A 21,610-nucleotide genomic window follows, 5' to 3' on the forward strand; every position below is an offset into this window, starting at 1 on the left:
AAGAGGAGGCTAGATGAACACCTTGCTGGGGTCATTTGACCCCAGTACTTTTTCCTGCCATGGCAGGGGGTCAGACTAGATGATCTACTCAGGTCCCTTCCGACCCTAGAAACTATGAAACACCAGATCAGTTCTTCTTAGTAAATGGGCCTGAAGAATTGGAGCACACTGAAGTGAGAATAGAATTGATACATGCATACTAAAATGTCACCAGGACTGGCTAGCATTCACCTGAGACTTTTGAAGGAAATCAAAGGTGAAACTGCAAGATTGTTGGCAATAATAGGTAACCTGTTGTTACACACAGTCTCTTTTGCCAACATAACAATCATCTTCAAAAAGGGCTCCAGAGGTGATCCAGTCTTGCTTTCATCTCTCGCAAGTTGATAGAACCTAGAATAAAGAATAAAATTAGCAGTTGTGGACAAATACCACATGCTGGAAAAGAGTCAGTATGGTTTTTGTAAATGGAAATCCTACCTCACCAATCTTCTAGAGTTCTTTGGGGGTGTTAAAAACCATAGGGACAAAGGCAATCCAGTTGACATAACTTATTTGATTTTCAAAAAGTTTTTGACAACATCCCTCACTAAAGGCCTTTAAAGAAACTGGGTTGCCACAGAATTGGAGGGAAGGTTCTTTCATGGATTGAGAGCTGATTAAAAGGTAGGAAGCAAGGGTTAGGGTTAAGTGGCCACTATTCTGGATGTGGGGAGGAAGTGGGGTCTTGGATGGATCTGTGCTGGGATCAGTTTTGTTCAGCATCTTCATGAATGACCTGGAAATGGGAGTGCACATTGAAATTTCCTAGTCTGCAGATGATACCAAACTATTCTGGGTAGTCAAATACCAAGTTGATGAAGAACAGCTCCAGAAAGAGCTCACAAACCTGAGTGGGCAAAAAAAAGGCAGATGAGCATCAACGTCAACAAGTGCAAGGTAAACCACCTGGGGAAAAATAAACTCGATTATATATGTATGCAATACTGGGTTCTGAATTAATTGTTATGTCTCAGGAAATAGACCTTGGAGTGACTGTAGATAGGTCTCTAAAAGCATCACATGTAGTGGCAATCAAAAAAGCCAATAAAATGTTGGGTAACATTAAGAAACTTATTGTTATTAATAAGAAACTTATTAAACAGCAACTATCCTCATGGCACTCTACAAATTCACAGTGTGTCAATGTCTTGAATTCTGTGTGAAGTTCTGGTCTCCACATCTCAAAAAGGATTTAGTAGAATTAGAAAAGGTACAGAAAAGGGCAACCAAGATCCTCAGGAATATGGTATGGCAGCTGCTCCATGAGGGTCTAAAAAGGCTAGGACTCTTCAGTTTAGAAAGAAGGCTGATGTGTGATATGATGGACATTTATAAAATCATGAACAGTATGGACAAAGTGAACAGGGACTTGTTATTCACCAAGTCCCAGAATACTAGAACTAGGGGACACCCATTGAAAGGAGCAGGAGATGGATTTAAAACTAACAAGGGAAAGTATCTTATATGTAATGTGTAGTTAACTTGTGGAACTCATTGCCACAAGAGGCTGTTGAGGCAGATTAGAGCTGTAGACACTCAGGCATTTTGGTGTCCAGCACAGGTCACATGCAGAGCATGCCCCTATGCGCTACTATGTAACATACTTGTTTTTGATTTAGCTTTCCTCATGCAAAGGCACTCAGTGTTGGTGCACTGCTGGTGCTGTCTTTGCTGTGGTACTGAGGCATATAGGATAGGCAGATTCAAAAGGGGACTACACAAATCCATGTATGACTCAGTATGACAGTTCTTATGTTCTTTGTACAAGCTTGAAATGTACATAATGAAGGCAGGACTGCCTAGCACAAATGTGTGTGACTGATCCCCTGCAAGGCCAGGAGTGCAGGAGATCTAAAGACAAGGAATTCAGGAATTTCTGCATGAACCTGGAACTCATCCTGCATTTTCCATTTAATTTTTTCAGACTAAGAAGGGAAAATCCTATCTGTCGCAAAGGGATCTCAGCATCATTCTGCTCAATGGGCAGTGCCTAGAGGTCAAATGTGACATCAAGTCTAAGGCGAGAGATATCTTCAGTATGGTCATGGCATATACAAATCTGCCAGAACACTTCTACTTTGGCTTAGCTTACTTGAAAGGTACAAGGGAATATCTAATTACTACATGATCTCTTGTGACTACATGGTGGTGGTAGGCGGTGGTATAACCCTTTGAGATTTTTAGATGGAAAGCAGTTTTGAGGCTCTGTTTCAAGCAGTAGTAAGCCACATTAATACAAATCATGCTGTACAGATATAAAGTATGTCTACACTAGAGCTGTGTACCAGTGCAACTATACCAGTGGCTGATATCCTTGTGTAGATAAGGCCTTAGGCACGGCCTTGTGTTAGAACAATGTAGAGCCACATTACTACAGCTGGAGTTACAGGAAGGCCGTGTTTCTGGCAGGCCAAATGACATCCCAAGCTTCTTAACGTGGAGAAGTATCATCCCAGCTTCTCCCCTTTAAAAGGCCATACTTGCTCCTTCGTCTGTTTGGTGTAGCTAGCAACCATAAGGCATGACTGATAGTGGTTCTTGTGCTCAAAGCACAAAGACTGCAATTGTGTGCAATGCATTAACCCCTTTATGATCTCCCTACCACTTGAGCACTCACATAAGGGCTAAGCTCAATGTAGCATCACACTGGCTGTACAGAGATTTTTTCTGCCTATTTTCAAGATTGAATTAGCAATAAATATTCTATGCCATAGAAAAAGAGCTCTCAAAAATGTGATATGTTGTTAACTGGGCCTTTTCTTGCCCTTTCTGGATTTTGAGCTATTGAACAATCTCCTTCTGCTTAACTCATCACAGAAACTAAACTTCTGATTTTAGGTAAAGAGTTTTTCTTTCTGGATGATGAGATCAAGATCTACAAAGTGGCTCCAGAAGGCTGGAATGACCAACCCAAGAGAAAAACGTCTATCATTAACTTCACTCTCTTTCTGAGGATAAAATTCTTTGTCAGCCACTTTAGTGTTATCCAGTAAGTGCTATGGTTCTCTCTACCACCAGAGAGGAAGGTGGTATATACTGTATTTACCCAAATCCAGTATGAACTTGAATTTAGGATGACCACCCAATAATTAGATTCTATATATGGAAAAATTATAAATTAGTCTAATTTTCCAGTTATATAATCTAATTATTGGAGGGTTGTCTTAAATTCCCCCTCCTTCCCACTGCTACAGCAGGAAAAACAGTAGTTTGAGGGGGAGGGCAGGTGACCCCCTTGTCTTCTGCCTGCCACTTCTTTCCCCTGCAGCCTTCCTGCCCCTTTGCCACTTGCACTCACCTATAGCCTCTGCCTCCCTCCACTCCCCACAGTCTGTGCTCCTTCCCACCTACTCCTCGAAGTCTCTACCTTCCCCCAACCCACTCTTTACAATCTCTGCCCCTTCCCTCCTACTCCCCACTGTTTCTTCCCTTTCCCTCCGCCTCTTACTCTCAGATGCTGCTTGGGATCTATACTCTCCTGGGGCCATGAGAGCAGCCACACAGCAATTTCTGTGCTGCTAGTTGTTTGCGCAGGGTATGGAGTTTTCCTGTACTCAGTACCCAGGAGGGAATCTAGCCTGAGCCAGAGCTGAGCTATGCCTGACAGTAAGCAGAGGGAAGGAAGAAGCAGGGGCAGAAGCTGCAGACAGCAAGTGCAGGGGAGGGGGCAGGCGGCTGCTGTGGCTCTCAGTCTGACCCTGACCCATGTTCAGGGCCAGTCAGAGCTGCAGCAGCTGCCTGCCCCCTCTTTCCCCTGCTCCCCCACCACTTTATGTGCAAATCTAAGATGAGGGGCTTTTCCCCCCTGTGCTGTTTCGGACAAACCTCATCTTAGATTTGAGTAAACATGGTAAGTTGAGATTTCAAATCTCGTATCTCATTCTTAACCTTTCATGTATTCCAGGCATGGTCTGACACGGCATCAGTTCTACCTGCAGCTTCGTAAAGATATTCTGGATGAGCGATTGTACTGCAATGATGAGATTATTCTGCAGTTAGGTGCTTTAGCATTACAAGCAGAATTTGGAAATTATTCTCCTGAGGTACAGTAAATATACAGTGAGATACATAGCTATTCTTACAGGTCCCACCACCAGGTCAGGAGGCTTTCAGTTCCTTACAGTTAAGTTGAGAGTTAAATGGCACCTACATTTTATGTCTGCAAATATCTTTTAGTAGAGCAAGCAAGCCCAATGAGGTTCACATTTCAGATGCAGACTAGGTAATCTGAAAGTACGCTGGGGTGTAAAACACTCTTGTATCTGTCAGTTTTGGCTGGAAATCTCACAGAGTGGTCCTTTTGTGAGATTCTTTATCTTTCTTACCTGTGTAGGTATCCAGGAATCTTGACTTCTATAGTACGGTACTTTCAGCCATGTATGCAACTCAGGAATATGGAGGGGCTTGGAGATACGAAAAAGTGAAATGAACATTTCTGAATCCACAGAGACTCTTTGTTTGGGTTTGTAGAAATAGGCAAATATTTGGGGGTGATCTTATTTCTGAACTTGATCTCCAGTCCATAAATTGAAATAAATGATGGTTTTTCCCCTACAAAAGTAGCTATGAAGGCCATGTCTTCAGCAGGTGTGTCTACTGAGACACTGACTGCGCAGTAGCCTAATAATACTGCACAGTAGCACATCACAGTACAGACAGTACTAATACACTGCTGCAGGGGTTTTCAACCATTTTTGAGCAGTGTACCCCTGGTGGCCGGTCCATGAGTGGGCTGGGCTTGGTAGCGGCAGCTGGTTGCAGAGCTGGAGGGGGAGGGGGGCTTGGCAGCCACACATAGAGTGGTGGCACAGGGTGGTGGATGGTGGTCATGGCGGCTGGGTACAGGCTTCTTCCCCAGCATCCAGCTGACTGGGTGGTGCCTATTCAGCTTGCAGTGGGGTGCCACTGCCCTCGCTCTGCCCCAGCCCTTCTCCTGCGAGGCGGCGGTGCAGGGTGGCGGTGCTCTGTCCCTGCCCACTTGCACATACCCCATGGGACCTTTCAAAGTACCCAAGGGGTACATGTACCCCCGGTTGACAACCCCTGTGCTACTGTGCAGTATTATTAGGCTACTAGTGCAGTAGCATCACTTAAAAGACGTTTGCTGGCACTACTGTGCAGTACCTCTGGTTACTGCGCATTTATTTAGTACTTGCTAATACAAGTACTAAGTAAATGTGCAGTAACCATTGTGCAATAGTGTATCGTGTAGATACACTCAGCTAGTACAAATCGATGTAGCTGTACTGATTTAAATGGCGTTATAGAGATTTACAACACCTATAGGTGTTTACAACACCTCCATCTATAGGTTAAGAATATTGTTTTCTTTAATTTAATGTAGAAGTCAAGAGAGAAGTGAATTCGAAGTCACTGTGATAGACAGCATGTTGTATGTTACCCTGCTCTGTGATAAGTCACAGCAGATAGGAGACCAAAATGGCTGCAGCCTCTCCCATAGGAAAAGTTTTAGAATTTGAAGGTGCAGCGCACAGAAAACAGCAGCATCACAGTCCTGTTGCCACACAGACTGCTCAACACAGACACCATCCCAGGCTTACATTTTGCAGTATCTTGTGCTGAGGAGAAGGTGGCCAAGGGAGATTTTTTCTTTCAGCTTTCAAGAACACCTGTATAGGAGGTGTACAGAATGGGGCTGGTTTTATTAATACAACTTGAGGCCCAGCTAATGCACAGCTACTAGTGCTCCAAGAAGAATAAATTTGGAGCCCCTTTACCGTAAATGAGCTAGCACCCAAAAGCAGGCCTATAGGGTGTGCTTTCACATTTGTACAGTGGATCTGAAGAGCCTTCTTTTCATTCTCTCATTTGTCTTCTTCCAGCTGAATGCCTTGGAGTGCCTCTATTTGCTCTCATTGGCTCCACATCCTGTCCCCTCTAATGCACCCCCAGGAATAAAAGCCAACTTGTTGCCTCACAGTCTTCACATTCTAGATCACCACACTTTACATTCAACAGCTCTTTAACTTCGGTGCAAACCATATTTTCAATCCTACTGCCTGTGGAACCCACCATTTTCATTCTCATTTCTCTCCTTCCTTTCTGAAGATGCATGGGAAGAGCTATTTTCGTGCAGAGGACTACATCCCTGCAAGCCGAATAGAGAAAATGACCCTGGTGTATGTACAGCGAGAACTTGCTAAACTGCATCATATGACCTGCTCCCTCTTTGAAGATGAAGCTGAACTAGAGTTTCTAAGGGTATCCTATGAAATAGCAAACTTTATTTATTTATTTATTTATTTATTTATTTATTTTAGTAGTGGAAGGTCCTTGTCTGTTTACCCATCAGCCGATCATTTCCTTTTTGCCTATTTGATACCACAACAAGGGCAACAGAATGACAGAATAATGGAACTATGATGCTTTCAGGATGAGACTATCCCTGTAGTTTAGGAATATCAGTCTTTCAAAAGATATTGGCATAGACAAAACAATCATTGAAAAACTAGGACATTTAGAGTTCACGAGAGCTGACAGGAAGTTAGAAGAAAAATCAACACCTTGCTGGGATCATTTGATCTCAGCACTATTCCTGCCCAGAGCAGGGGGGCTGGACTTGATGATCTTTCAAGGTCCCTTCCAGTCCTTGATTTCTATGATTAGGGCTGAAGAGCAAGTCATATGAGAAAAGGCTGACAGATGTGGGACTGTTCAGCCTATAAAAGAGGAGACTTCAGGGGGATTTGGTGGCAGCTTACAAATATATCTGGAGAGCATCAGGGGCTATACAAACAACTATTCACCAAAGTGCCCCAGGGGGAAACCAGTCATAAGCTCCTAGAAGAAGGTTTCAGACTGGATATAAGGAAAAACTTTTTCATGGTTCATGTGACCAGACTCTGGAATAGACTCCCAGAGAGGGTGGTGCAGGCACCTACCCTGGAGATCTTCAAAAGGAGACTGGATGCACATCTTACTGGGGTTATTTGACCCCAGCAGTCTTTCCTGCCCAGAGCAGTGGGGTTGGACCCGATGATCTCACAAGGTCCCTTCCAGCCCTAAACTTCTGTGAATCTGTGATTCTATGAAGAACTCGAAAGTAAGGTACCTAACAACCCTTAAAGCTGCTAGTACACCCTCCTATCCTCTCCCCTCCCACCGTTCTTTCTTCCTGGTTGCATATTGAAAATACTGTGAGGCATATTGGTCTTCTAATTTTGCTTCTTACCTGAACCTGATATTAAGCATGGTGCTCAGTCACTAAATTAACCCTTGTTTCTTTCCCATAAATGCTCTTCTTTCACAATGTGAGCCTACCCAGTTTGATCATGGATCCACCATACTCCTTCTGGAACGTGGGAAAATTTTAGTAACTTAAAGTAAATACCAGTGCTGGACACTAGGGGTCAGATTCTGTTACTCCAACTGGGTATGCAAGGGCCTTGTTAGGTGGAGCTCCTAGAGCTCTTAGGCCTGGATTGTCCGCACATTAACTCCTGAAGCTAATTTTAAGCACTCGTTAGGTGGGTCAGTTACACCTCCAGGGCAGGATTATCTCTAATCTGTGTTACTCAGCTCCTGTTACACTAAAGTGTAGCCATTCTAGGCTATACCTTAGTGCAAACACCCCACCCGCCCCCTCCTTCACTGCCTGGGATTGGACCTATTGCCCACCCCCCTGCCCAGCACCCCAGATCCCTGCTCACTCCCCCCTGCTGTCTGTCCCGGAAGAACAGGGAGGGAAGGGTTAACCTGCCTGCCCAGATGCTTCCCATTGCTCTCTGAGCTCGCTCAGCCCTGAGAAGAGCAGCAGCCTGGCAATGGTGGCTGGCCAGGCAGGTTAATCCTTTGCTGCCTGCTCCCTTGGGACAGACAGCATAGGCAGCTACAAGTAGGTGACAGGGGTGGAAAGGGGGGAATCCTGGGGCATGAGGGGAAGTGGGGGAGCCCTGGGGGGCAAGAGGCAGGGAAGAAGCCTGGAGTGGGAGGGGATTCTATTTTCTCCTTGCTCAAATTCATTTTAGTCTTTTTGCTACAGTGTGCCAATAAAATGAAATATTTTTTGAGCTGGGCCCTATATTAAGGATGTCAGCTTTCAGGGCATTCTTATCTTATTAACTGGAAAGTTAGCAGAAAAATTCTGCTGTAGGCCTAACCAATGGGACACAATCGCAGAGAACCAGACAGATCAGTCTGGGCCCTGCTCTAAGTGTGTGCCAAACTCACTCTCAGATGACCCAGTTATAAATGGGTATCTGATAATTTAGGTGGGCAGTCCAAAGTGTCTAAATTATGCTGGCCACATTATATCATTGACTGCAGAAAACAGTGTGGTTTAATTGTGCTAGCCTAATGAAGCATTAGATTTGGGCAGACCTTTGACCTTGACTGTACACTGAACCTATGAAGTCTGAGGCTGATCATCTGAAATTGTGTGGATTTTAGAGGAGGGACCAACTTTGGGCATATAATAAAATTGCAAATTTAGCCATGGAGTGGGTACTGCTGCTCTGGAAACTTGGATCACACATTATGCTATATAAATAATTTATATATGAGTGATACATAGTTTAAGTATGTTACAGACAACATGGCATGTCTTGTAGATAGTTTTAACAACATCAGTAGAAAGCATTCCACATTGTTATAAAACATGGATATAAACAGCCCATGGACTTTTGGATTCTATAGCAACTGATCAGTCATTATTAAATATCTATTATTCATTTGTTAAACAGTTAAAATTATTTGTGAATTCTAAGTGTGAAGAATGAGTTATCTAAAATGCCTTATTTGACCTATTTATTTAGTGGAGATCCATTTTCTAAGATGACTGTTTTGTTGGGTGTCACAGTTACCTTTCTGTTTCCTCATCTTAACATGAAATATCTAGGATCAGGGAGAATCTGAACATCACTGTCTATTTTGTTCCAGTCACACATGCTTTTATTTATGTCATCATCTCAGTCCAGTTGCTGCTTAATTGTGTTCGTGGAATTGTTGCAACAGACTGGGGTGTAGAGTCCTATCATGCATGGCAAATCAAATGAAGAAAAGCAGCTTTGTTAGCCTCTCTTTCAATGAACAAATCTATAGAAACAAGAACACACCATGTTCAAGGAAAAGGAAATTCATGAAGCAAGGAAAAATCAAATTCTTCCTTTCAAATATGAAAGGAGCTTTGATGTCACAGCCAGGATTTGGCTAGTAGTTCCAGGTGGCTCAATTTTGGTGTTCACTTGAGAAACTTTAACAAGGCCTGATTCTCAGAGGGCAGGTCCTGAACACTTTCTATAAACCAGGTCCCTTAAAAGTGATTTCATTTGGTCACTCCTAAATCTTTTGGCCATTTTTTAAAAGCTTAGCTTAAGACCCTGGATACCCTCTGAGGGACAATAAGGCACTCAGCCTTATTTTGATCTGCAACTCACAGAATGACTGAAAAACCATCCCCCATATCTCACAAACCTCTGAAGGGCAAAGATTTGGGTGAGAAAATATTTTTTTGACATACTAGGTAGAATTCTGCTTTTCTTTGTGTGTCATAAGTGCTACAAATGCCATTTACACACAGATAATGATTCTATTACCCCTGCAAAGTAGACATGAAAGTGTATACGTATAGGGTGAACATGCATAGTAGACTACATACTGGCTGGACACATATGCAGCTATGTATGTGTGCCCATTCTGGGCCAAGAGAGGATGATATATGAAGTCAGGAGGCTTTGTGGTACAGTGAGATGGCTGCTTGCTTTACAAGGAAGTACATCCTGGATTTTAGCTTGGGCCTTTGCTCCCAATGGGATGGAAATTTCCCCACTGTATATCCAATTTTTATTAAATACAAGGGATGATGCCTGACTTGTGGCCTGATGGTACCCTGCTGGAAAGTCAGAGAACCACAGCTGCATCCCCCCTGTAAGTGATGAAGACCTAGAACTTGGTGAGTGCCTTAACCCATTGAGCAAAAACATGGGAGGACCTTTCCCTTCCCTTTTTTCCAGGACTTGTGCTTGAATACACAAATGTAGTCATGTAAGTACCTGACCAGTGCCTCATTCTATGCATGCTGCCTTAAACAGCCACAGCTTAAAGTGAGGGCCAAAAATGGCCAGGTAGATATCTAGAAAACTTAGTTTTAGATGCACAGAGGAAAATATAGTTCTACCCATTGTCACTAAATGGTAGGGATTGTAACGCAGAGTTGCTGAGTGGGGAGCTATGTATGATGAATGGGCTATAATAGGTACTTCTCACTCCCTTCTCCAGCCTGCACACATCCCAGGCAGAAGAGCTCTCCTCCTAGGGTCCTAGAGGCAAAAGTGTCTCCTCTGTTTCTTGAGGCACTGCTCTCCCCTCTCTGTAAGCTGAATGTTGTGCCTGAAGGGAATGGGACTGAACAGTCACTTTCAATCAGATAGCATCTTAGGGGAGAACCAAAATCTCCCTCGTAGGCTGCTGTAATGTTTAGACTTGAGCTCTAATTATAATTTAGCAAAACTCATAGCTGAAACCAGCAGACAACCAAATAATGTGTAATGTGTGTTTTTATTAGAAAGATTAAGGGATGTGGGTCAGTACCTCAGAGTATTCATTGAAGGCAGAGAGCTATTATGTTCTAGAAGGTAAAATTTCTGGGGATTTTTTATAACTGCATGTGCATCTAATACTTTTGATGCCAAAGTTTTAGCAATATCAGTTTATTTGCTATGTGTTAGATTGTTTGGGTTTGAGCATGGGAACAAAAACATACAGTTAAAGATGGGAAGGAACATGTTAACATTCATGAAGTAGCACTAACTTCAAGCAGATTTTCTACTCCACAAATTTACATGGTTTTAAGAGGCAGTAATACTGAGAAATTATGTGTCACTATAACATTTACAGCACAATACAGACAAATATTCCTCTCAGCTTTCCCTGTGAACTGGATTGGAAAGTGCTATTCCTAGTGAGAAACCAAGTCATAAAGCAGTGCAATGGTTTGCCAGGGTCAGAAGTTGATTTAGCAGAAGAGCAGGGGTTAGAATTTTGCAAGGGTTTCCAATGTCTCTCAGTGGGAAAGAAGTCTTCTGCTACCTCTCTCTCTCCTGGCAGTCTACATTTTTTCCCACTTGATTTTGTTCCTTTCTGGCCATGTGCTAGGATAGGAGGATTGGGCTCTATGCAATACACATTATACATAGTGTGGTGTAAACTCACCATGTCTCCCTCTGCAAAGGTGACTCAGCAGCTCCCTGAATATGGCATGCTATTCCATCATGTGTTCCAAGAGAAGAAGGCAGCAGGAGTTGATACTGTCCTGGGAATCTGTGCCAAAGGCATCATTGTGTATGATGTGAAAAACCACACAAGAATTGCCGTCTTAAGGTTTCAGTGGCAGGAAATGGAGAGGATTTCAGCTCACGTGAGTGGGAACCAAGAGAACCCTTTGCTTTCCATTCAGTTTTATAGCCACTCAGACTGTGAATTGGATAAACACATCTAATTCAGGGTTACCATTAGAATGCTTGTGCACTGACTCAGCTGTATTTGGGACTGCGGTCCCCTTCCAGGTGGTATGCTTGGATCAGAAATATGTCAGCCAGTCATCACTCAGCCCTCTTCTCTCTTCTCATCACTAGCTTGCCTGCCTCAAGGTACTTGCAACCTATTGGTGAAAATGTTATGAGCGTTATGTTAACGTTCATAGGTCCAAGTCTTGTCAGTTCCAATGAAATCAGTGTCCAGAGCCCGTTGATTTCAATGAAGGGCATATCTGTTCTAAATACATATGCCAGACATTGGATTCATTACTATCAACTTTGAATCACTACATGTACAATGCATATGTATATCTGGAAAAATGAGCACAGTTATATAGGGGAGCTTTATATTCGTCAGAATAATGTCGTTTTTGGAATATAAACCAACATGTGCATTTGTGTTCTCTCTAGAGAAAAAAGTTCATGATTGAAAGCAGTTTAAAAAAACACAAGTTCATCACTGACACAGCAAAGACCTGTAAATATTTGCTGCACCTCTGCTCTGCTCAGCACAAATTTAATGCACGGATGAGTTCCTTTCATCTTCGGCAAGCTTCATCAGGTGAGCTAGGAACATACCTTCCCTCATGTGAGGCACAAAGGAAGCAAAAGGAAATGAAATATGCTGTGGGTTTACCACTCAGTGGCCACGTCTACATGAAATGCCGACTATGCAGTTGTTACTGCGCAGTCACTTAGTACTTGTATAAACAACTCGGGTTACTGTGCAGTGCACAGTAGTGTTGATGAAGGCCTGTTTTTGTGACACTGACTGTGCAGGAGCCCGGAACTACTGCACAGTAGTGTCACATCACAGGTTTTGCCACACAACACTACTGTGCAGTGGTATTGGGCTCCTGCACAGTCAGCATCTCATGTAGATGTGGCCGGTTCTACTACATCCTCTCTCACAGGTGCTCTTATACAATTGTTTAATCTGACTGTGATTCAGCTCACAATGTGTAAAATAGGGAGGATAGTATTTCTCTTCCTGAAGGGGTCTTAATTAATGTCTGTAAGGTGTTTTGGTAATCAGTGGCATACAGCTAAATAAACAGGAAAACAGTTTTATTACACAGTGCTGCAGTAACCTTGTTGGTGGTTTTGGGGTCAACTGATCAGATCTATTGCTGGTGGAAAGCACAGATATATTCCACTGAATGTGTGGCTTACTGTGTCCAGCAGTGTTGGGCTGGATTTAATCTCTGAACCAAGAAAGCCTAATAAACGGCTCTGTAGCAACTGAAAATAAGAGATGACCCCCAAACAAAAAGCCATGAGTCCTTGGCAGAGTTAGGAATAGACACAGGCGTCCTGACTTACAAGTCAGCATTGTGCCCCTTAGATCATCCTGTCCCCACCTCTTGTGGGAACGCTGATTCTTAGGCAATGGTTAGCATTTTGATCTGCAGATTTACAACATTCTTTTACAGGAAACAATTTTTTTGCCCCTAGCATGAAATCCGTACACAAAAGTGCTAGAAATAAAAACAAGGCTTATGCTTGTCAACCACTTATGTTATTGAGGTTCTTTCTACTCTTAATTTAACTCCATGCAACAGAGATCTAGCATATAAGTGAGCCTCAAGAGCAGACTGTATGGTTTGTTGGGCAACATGTACTTGCAGTAATATTTTAGAATGAAGACTGTTATAATCAAGATATAACAGAGCAAAATGAATTAGGCAGCAGTATAATTATAACACAAGCCCTAGTTACAAGTGCCTTATACCACAGAAACTGCTATGGCTTGTGCCAGTCATTAGCCTGAGGGAGTGACTGCAGGTTGTGGGATTCAGTACTGGCATGTCATTCTGGTCTAAGGGGATGGTTCCTTTAAGGCAGTTGACAGGGACCCTTACTGACAATTTAACCATATTAACTACCAGCATAATTCTTTCCTCGGTATTTTCATAGTAGTGGAATCCCTTATGCACAAATCAATAAAAATGCTCCCTGGTTCAGAGGTATAAGTCAAAATCTCCACAAACTTGCTGGCAACCGCCTACTTAGCTATCACCATGGTAACTCTCAGGTTGTGCTAATAATGTGGCCAGCAAACCCTTTAGATACTTTAAAATGTCTCTGTCCAAATCCATTAAGTTTAAGGGGCTTAGTTGTAATGAAATTAAAAAGTACCATTCGAGAGGGCTACATGCAGAATAATATCTAATAGGAAGAGAACTCTGGAAGAGAGGCCCATGCATGTTAAGTAGGACAGGTAGTCCTTATTAGTTTTTAGCTCCCCTACCTTGCAAGCCCTGTTCTTGTGGCAGCAGAGCTCTTGTTTTGCTTCTATATGGGCATATCCACATGTGCAAATAATGCACATGAATTTTCTTTCCAGAAAATTTAGGTGTAATAAAGTGCTCTGGGGCTGCATGTGCACCTCTTGGGACCAAACTGCTCCTGACAGGAGCAGCTCAGTCCAGGGATGCTGCTGCCCTGCTCTGCCCCCTTGCAGCAACCAGGGGGAGCTCCAGGCCCCCCAGGTGCCAGCCCTGGGGCTGGCAGGGGGCACAGGGGCTGGTCCCGATTCCCATGTGGCTGGGAGAGCTGTCCTCACTCAGCAGGGATGCTGCCTGTCAGCCACATGGAGATCCCAGTCTCTATATGACTGGCAGGCAGCGTCCCCCACTGAGCAGGGACAGCTCTCTTGGCCACACGGATTGGGTCCTGACCTGATTTCCATGCATTGCTGCTGGGAGAGCTCTACTGGCCACATGGAGATCAGGATGGGTCCCGATCCCCATGTGGAGGGGAGACAGCTGTCCCTGCAGCTGGCATATCTCCTCCCAGCATCAGGGCTTAGCCAGTCAGCATCAGGACCCCTGGGAGCGTCATGTGTAGATGCGTCCTAATTGCCAGCCTCTCCCCAAAGTATTCCTACCTGCTGAGCAAAAGCCTGAACAGATTAACATTGACTCAGTTAGCTTTAGTCACTCCAAGGACCTTCCATGGGATAGAGTTGCAGATTCTTTTCTTACAGTCCACAATATTTAGTAGTCTAAAACGAATTGGCAGTTTAACTTGGATGTGGAAAATTACATGTTGTGTACTGTCTTAATTTAGCCCTTTCTTCAGTTGCACAAAATGCTCAGGGCTAAGACTCAGCTTCTTTCTTCTTCTCTGAGTTGTAGAAGGATTATCGGAAGTGCTCAGATTTCCTTAGATACATGCTTATTGGACTGGTGATTTATGAAACAAATGAGGGTTCTCTGATTACAGTCAATTCAGTCCTCCAGAGACAGAATTTTTTCATTTGAGTTCCGCTTCCTGATCTTAAACTGCACATTTCTGGGAGCATCTACATGAGATACCACTGTACAGTAGCAATGAGCTATTGTGCAGTAGCTTGTGGCTACCATGCAGTAGCATTGCCAGGCACTAACCATGATGCAACGCTACTCTGCAGTAGTAATGAGCTACTGTGCAGTAGCATTGGAAAAAAACTGCGGGGATGGTACTGTGCAGTAACACCGGTTACTACGTAGTCATTTAGTACTTGCTTATGCGAGTACTAAATGACAGCGCAGTAACAACTGCACAGTCTGCCATTCATGTAAACACAGCCTTTGAGAGATATTCTGGTTTACTGGGGCCAAGCACTGCAGTTCCCTCTGTAGAGAGTGAATTTGTACTGAAGCCCATATGAATGGAATTCAGACCCAAATGAAAACCACCATGATACTTCCTATGAAAGAAAATGATAGAATATCTTTTTCCCTACCATAGTGCATAAACGATCTTAGGGTATCAAAACAAGTGTAATATGTAGAATGCCACATATTTTGTAAGTCTGTTATGTTAAAAAAGGCAAACTGAGAGCAATTTTGGACATAAAATCTCTGGCATCCTTTTACCCTTCTTTTCTTTCTGTCTCTTCTTCGGTCCCCTTCCATCTGAGAAGAAAGCAAATATTTGCAAACAGATGAACTGAATGCCACATATGCAGTTCAACATGAACACTTTGTCTTGTCTCAAAGAATGTCTCATTCAGAAAATTTGCTGTGCAGGACTGATTTGGAAAATGCAGATGCTGGAATGATGAGTAGGTCTTGTGATAGCATCAGTGTGGAAACCAACAATGTGGTTGGAGACAAAAGCAACCTAGGCAGGTGGGTTTAAATTTGCACCTTTTCCTTTAAATGTGTTTAAAAGTGTATATTAGTTTGGCAAATAGATACATGTATTTAGTCATATACCATATACACCTTTTCCCCCAAAATTAACCATCTAAAATTGGGGTGTGTGCTTTAAGCAAGGAAGATGACTTCTGTGCCAGCATGGAGGCATAGGGACACTGGAATGGCTGCTGTGGGCTGGCTTTGTGCTTGGCTCTGGCTGCAGGCGGGGGGGCAGGGGCTGCTGCTCAGCAACACTTATTTTCTCTTTGAAAACTCTGCAATTCAAGCTTTAGCAGTCAAAAGCTGCTGCCAATTCAGCAGTGGCTGTAACAGGATTAAAGCTTGCACTGCAACCTTTTACAGAATTACTTAAAACATTTTTATGACAAAGTGCCAAAATATAGGACCCAGCATAGTGATGTAGAGCTGACTTACTTCTTCTGATTTACTGTCATGTCAAACTAGAAAGGTCCTATTACAGGTCCTACACCAGGAACATAAAACAGGTTTGGGAATCAATGGGTGCCTATACACAAGCAGTGAGGCTGCTCTGATGTGCTGTAATTACAGTGTGTCAAAGCAGACTCAATTAATTGAGTCTGCTGGAGCATGCAAAACCATGCTCCAGCAAACTCAAGCATCTTGTGTATCAGTGTCCCTGTGCTTAAAAATGATGGAGGGGGTGCTTTAACTAAAGCTCATTTGATTAGCTTTAGTTAAAGTGCCCCTGAAGCCATTTTTAAGTGCAGGATGCTGATACACAACGTGCTCCAGGGACTTTAATTAGATCCACTGGCGACATGTGTATGTGCATGTGCATCCCCTGAGCGTGATGGTGCACCCCCTGCGAAAAGGTGCCACCGACACTGCCAGTGGCATCTGCAGGCGGTTGCTGCTTGCCCCCTGCACCTCCCCACCGCCAGCACCACCTGCGGCATCTGTGGGTGGTCTGTGATTGCTGCTGGCCACTGCCAATGCTGCCAGTGGTATCTGCAGGTGGTCACTGGCTGCCAGTCGCCACCCCACCACCAAGCGCACCATGGCTGCCTGTGGGTGCTCCCTGCTTGCTGTCACTGTGTTCCCACCGCTGCCAGCTCTGTCGCCGCCTGTAGGAGCTCACCATACCCCCACCAGCCTCCAGAGGCATGCGGTGTTCATGATTAGATCAGCTCAAAGAGACACTTTAATTAAAGCATCCCCCCTACCCTCCAAGTGCTGGAGTATGTGTATAAATGCCCATTGTGGCAGAGAAAAGGGGGAGCGATAGATGAGTTCCTTCATGGAAAGACCCTGAACCTTAAACCTCAGCCTAAATATTTTCCTGAGTTTGGCTGTTTCTTATGTTTTGTTGTTAAGTAAGTTAATAAAACTGAAAAGGTAAGTTCGTACCAGTTTTAGTGTGTGTACATGTGTATATTTACAAGTAGTATCCTGCTGCAGAGTAAATTCATTTCCTTTGGCCTAAGATACCAAGATATTTCCTGTGCAGCTAATTAGTCAACTGCACAGTAAATCTCCCATTTAGACATGTCCAGTATGTTTCTTCCAAAGTGGACACTGTTGCTTCAGAGTTAACTCATGATGCATCCCACCTGCAGTGATCACCCCAGTTGTTTCCATATTGTACTCTCTTTACCAATTTATACCCTTAGCCTTCCTGAACATGGTTACCTGCTGTAAAAAGCAGCATTCACATGCAAAATGGTCTTAATAACCATAATAATCCAAGGGGCAAGAATTTCGTAAGGTGATATATTTTATTGGACTAACTATATAGTTGTGATAAAGTTAGACAAGATTTTGAATACAAGGCATTATTCCTCAGGTCTAAATAATAATACTGACCCTAAGATTTTCTGATATGCCAAAACTGATTCTGCACTGTATATCTGAGTTGAAATGAACTATTGCACTTCATATCCTTGCAGACTTTTTTCAAATCTCTTGAAAACCCAGTGTGTGTCATTAGTCATTATTAAAATTGTAGTCAGGCCCAACAGCCCCTGATAGGGTAGGGGGTTACACTGAATAGGATATTACACAAACACACAGAAGGCACAATCTAACAAGTAAGTACTTGACCTTACAGAGGTACTCACCTTGACAGAAGTACTCTTTGTGTCAAATTCAAAGACCAAACCATTTTCTCTCTGCCTGATAAAAAAGAACAGAGGAAAAAAAGAACAGAAGTGAAAAGGAGAGCACAGGGTGTGTGTGTGCACCCCTCTCAGACAGGCCATATCAGAACTGAAAGCATGGGGCAGAGGCAGATCCAGAGAGGGTACAGAGGAGGCATGGTCACCCCCCTCCCCCTTTTTAAGCATGCCTCAGGGGCAGCAGCCGGGACTTTTTTAAAGTCCCTGAAGCAGGTAAGAATCCCCCTCTTCTCCTGTGTTCAGGAACATGTCCCCTCCCTTCCCATTCCATTTCTCCCTTTCCCTATCCACTGCTGTTGCTTTCTCAGGCTTAACCAGGGACAAGAGGACTCTAGATTTGCTCTTACTCTGCCCCAGCTGGGCTGTCAGGTGAGCCAGGCTCAGTGGCAGTGATGGGTAGTTTCTTCTGCTTGGCCCAGTCCTCTGTGTGTTCCCTGCCAGGCTGGGGGAAGGCTCAGGAAGGGGAACCTATCTACTGTCACGGCTACTGTGCCTGAGTTTGGCCTCCCACATAGCCCAGCAGGACTGGCTCTGCAGCTTCTTCCACCCCCAGATCAGTGGAGGACAACAACAGTGGTGGGCAGGGAAGATGGGGAATGGGAGGGAAGGGAATATGCTGTTGGGAATGGAGGGGGTGTGAGAACAGTGGGTGTGAATTTTTACCTGATTCAGGGACTTAAAAAAAGTCTTCAGCTGTTCTTTCATGGTGTGGTCTGTCTGTATGGGTTGGGAGGGACACTAGGAGTACAAAATGCAGCCACCCCTGCAGTGCTGGTCACTTTTTTTCTTGCATCCCCTTAACAAAGTCCTAGATCCACCTACGTGTGGCGTTAACTACCTCAAAGGCGCTCCTGCCCGAGGGATTCCTCAATGTTTAAAAGTGTTGTAGGCAGAAAAAGAGAATGACTTCTCTTCTCATTTACATCACTACCTCCACCAAAGTGCTGGTGGTTGCCTTAGCTGCACAGGGTTCTGAAGGCCTTGAAGAGCTTCTTGTGCCATTTAAAATGCTAGGGTCTAGAAGAGCGAGGAGCAGTAATGAGCCGTAATACTCCCCTTTATATGCAGGAATAGCTGACTCATGCTGGGATTTTGCCCTGCTTTCCTGCTGTTTGCATTAAAATAAAGGGTTTGTTTCCTCTTGACTCATGAAAACATCCTTACATAAGTGGTCTTGCATTAGATCTAATTTGAAAACTAATGTCAGCACAACAAACAGCATGCATCTGTGTCTATGAAATATGGTCTAATGGCTTGAGTATGTGGTTATAAGTGAGGAATGTCTGTGTTCTCTTCTTACCTCTGACCACTATTCATAAATTAGAGAAGATGGTAAGTGCTAAGTCATGTTGTTGATTTATTATATTAATGGAAACCTCCTTTCTTGACTGCTAGCTCACCATCAGGATTGTCCCAGTCAGAAGTGCACATTAATTTAAATGAAAACCAAAGAAGTTATGACTATCTCTTTATCCGCTCAAATCAGAATATAGCCAGCCGTAAGTATAATGGTCGTGATGTACTTAACAGGCAGTGCTATATTGAAAAATGGAACCAAAGGATTCTACACTTTTTTTTCAGTGACTCCAGACCAAAATTCTTCATTTTAGAAAGCAAAAGATTTTTTTTCCCCAATCAGACCTATAAATTAACCCTGAGTCAATGAGTTTACTTGGGATCTTTTTCTCCATTCTCTGACATCAGCAACAGTAATAAGGTTTCCAGGTCAAGTTATTGCCTCAGTGCACATGTATTTATGTTTGCCTAAACTTAAGGTAATTTAGGCGCGCATCTACATGTGGACACGCTAATGTGCCTTAAGGTACAATAATTTTAGGTGTGAATAGCTAAAGTTGCATTAGTGCACTTGCAGATGTGCTAATGTGCATTAACAGAGTGTCTATCCTTTGATGCATACTGTTAATGCACATTAGCACGTCTACACATGCACTAATGCAACTTAGCTATTCGTGCCTAAATTTGATACCTGCTTTATGCTTTATGCAGGTATCAAATTTATGTTCACATAGCTTTAAATCACCGTTTTAAAGGTGCGTTAAGGACATGCATATGTAGACATGTGCCCTTAATGTGCTTTAAAAATGGCGATTTTAGGTTAAGTCTGCTTAAAAGAGGCACATGTAGATGCGTGCAGTGACACACAATTGTCTTGAGTGAGGTTGCTCAATCATGTGAATGCCTTAACTGAAGTTCCATGGATGTTTCTAAGGGCATAATTTGGCTTGGTATGTCATGCCAATTATGTACATAATATATGAGTCAGAACAGACTCCAGGTTCCACTATATACCTAAGCTTGCATTGTGCAGCTAATAAAAATAAAAACAATAAAAAACTATTTTTGTCACTGAAGTCAGCTTGTCTGATTCACATATGGAGAGAGAGCAGATCTACCAAGGACAAAAATGTAATTTGTACACATTCCCCTTTCAGAGTAAAACCATACTTTCAAGTCTCATACATGGGGTGACGTATGCTCCCATTACAATAGCCATCATCACAACTGCTGCTGGTTGGGAGGGAGTTAAGTCCAGGGAGTTAAGTCCTAAAATCCAGGGAGTTAAATCCAGGGAATTAAGTCCTAAATCCCACTCAAATACAATATGAGTTGGGTGTTTGCTCCCCTTAAATTCCATTAAAAATCCCAGCTCAAACCAGCTTTTTACTAGGTGCATCTACACATGCACTGTGCAGTCCCGGTGGCACTTGGTTATTTTTAGACTCCGTGTCGCTGTAGTGACGAGCTATGGCAACGTAGCATTGGCATCACAGTTTGTGCCAGCCGCAGCATGTCACTGTAGCTTGTCACTATGGCGACACAGTGTTTTGTGTAGACACATCCACTGCTAGACATGAATCCTGTGAGTGGGGGTGAACAGGGCAATATAGCAGCAGCATGCGGCGGGCACAAACTGTGCTTATGTGTTCTCTGGATGCCTACAGAGTGCTGGCACTCCCCACCTGTATTATATTTGTTTAAAATGAATAGTAATCTTGACATTAAGGACAAAGTACATTTACCTTTGAAACACCCAAATTGCCCCAAACCAAATGCCACTGTCTTCTTCCTTCATGGCTTTTGTCTGCATTGACTTCAGCTGTTTTGTTTCACAGCATCATGTTCACCAGTTAGCCAAAAGGAGATGGTGTTAAGTGGACTGGAAAGAGAAATTATTTGTGTCCATTTAAAACGTGATTCTCAAAATGGCTTTGGTGAGTAAGAAATATTCATATTTTTGTTACCGGGATTTTCAGCTTACGCATATGAGTCTTTAGCTTACTCTTCGGGTAAAAACAGGCATTGCCTTCCATAACATTTGTGCTACCATAAAAAATTGTATGGCAGCACAAAGGCCAAGCAAACAGACACCTATACCTCTTTTTCATGCCACAAATTGTGGCTGTGATGAAAGTGTTATCAATATTTGCCAGAGTTTAACAGTGGATGTCTGTTTACTCTATGGTGCAAGAGCATAAGCACCTTGGAGCTTCCCATGCTCCCTCGCTGCTGCAGGCAGAGGTTATGGGGGCTTGAGAAGCCTGATCCTGCAAACCACAGGAATTCCTAGGACGGGGCTCCTCAAGCCCACGGAGCACCTGCCCAGCTTTCTCCACTTACAGAGACATGCACCTGGGAATCTCTAGGCTGCATTTCTGAAAGTGGGGAAGCTGTGGTTTTCCCACTTACCAAGATGCACTCCCAGAATCAATAGAGGTGATATAGTGGCAATATACGTTTCACCTAATGAACTGGATCTGTTGTACCAGGACAC

At 43.4% G+C, this 21,610-nt stretch overlaps 1 protein-coding gene across 1 annotated transcript in view; it reads left to right on the top strand.

The window, feature by feature from the left end:
- The window catches only part of FRMPD2 (FERM and PDZ domain containing 2), a 131,448-nt gene that overhangs the window by 33,180 nt on the left and 76,658 nt on the right, over nt 1-21,610 (top strand). Inside the window, exons 10-18 of the mRNA XM_019555523.1 lie at nt 1,967-2,141; nt 2,881-3,031; nt 3,947-4,085; nt 6,112-6,264; nt 11,231-11,416; nt 11,946-12,096; nt 15,445-15,652; nt 19,213-19,316; nt 20,952-21,050. Of these exons, the coding sequence (XP_019411068.1) occupies nt 1,967-2,141; nt 2,881-3,031; nt 3,947-4,085; nt 6,112-6,264; nt 11,231-11,416; nt 11,946-12,096; nt 15,445-15,652; nt 19,213-19,316; nt 20,952-21,050 (1,366 nt within the window). The remainder of the gene's footprint in view (nt 1-1,966; nt 2,142-2,880; nt 3,032-3,946; nt 4,086-6,111; nt 6,265-11,230; nt 11,417-11,945; nt 12,097-15,444; nt 15,653-19,212; nt 19,317-20,951; nt 21,051-21,610) is intronic.

The sequence above is a fragment of the Crocodylus porosus genome, unplaced genomic scaffold (assembly GCF_001723895.1).
Source record: "Crocodylus porosus isolate Cpor-Errol unplaced genomic scaffold, CroPor_comp1, whole genome shotgun sequence".
Taxonomy (NCBI): Eukaryota; Metazoa; Chordata; order Crocodylia; family Crocodylidae; genus Crocodylus; species Crocodylus porosus.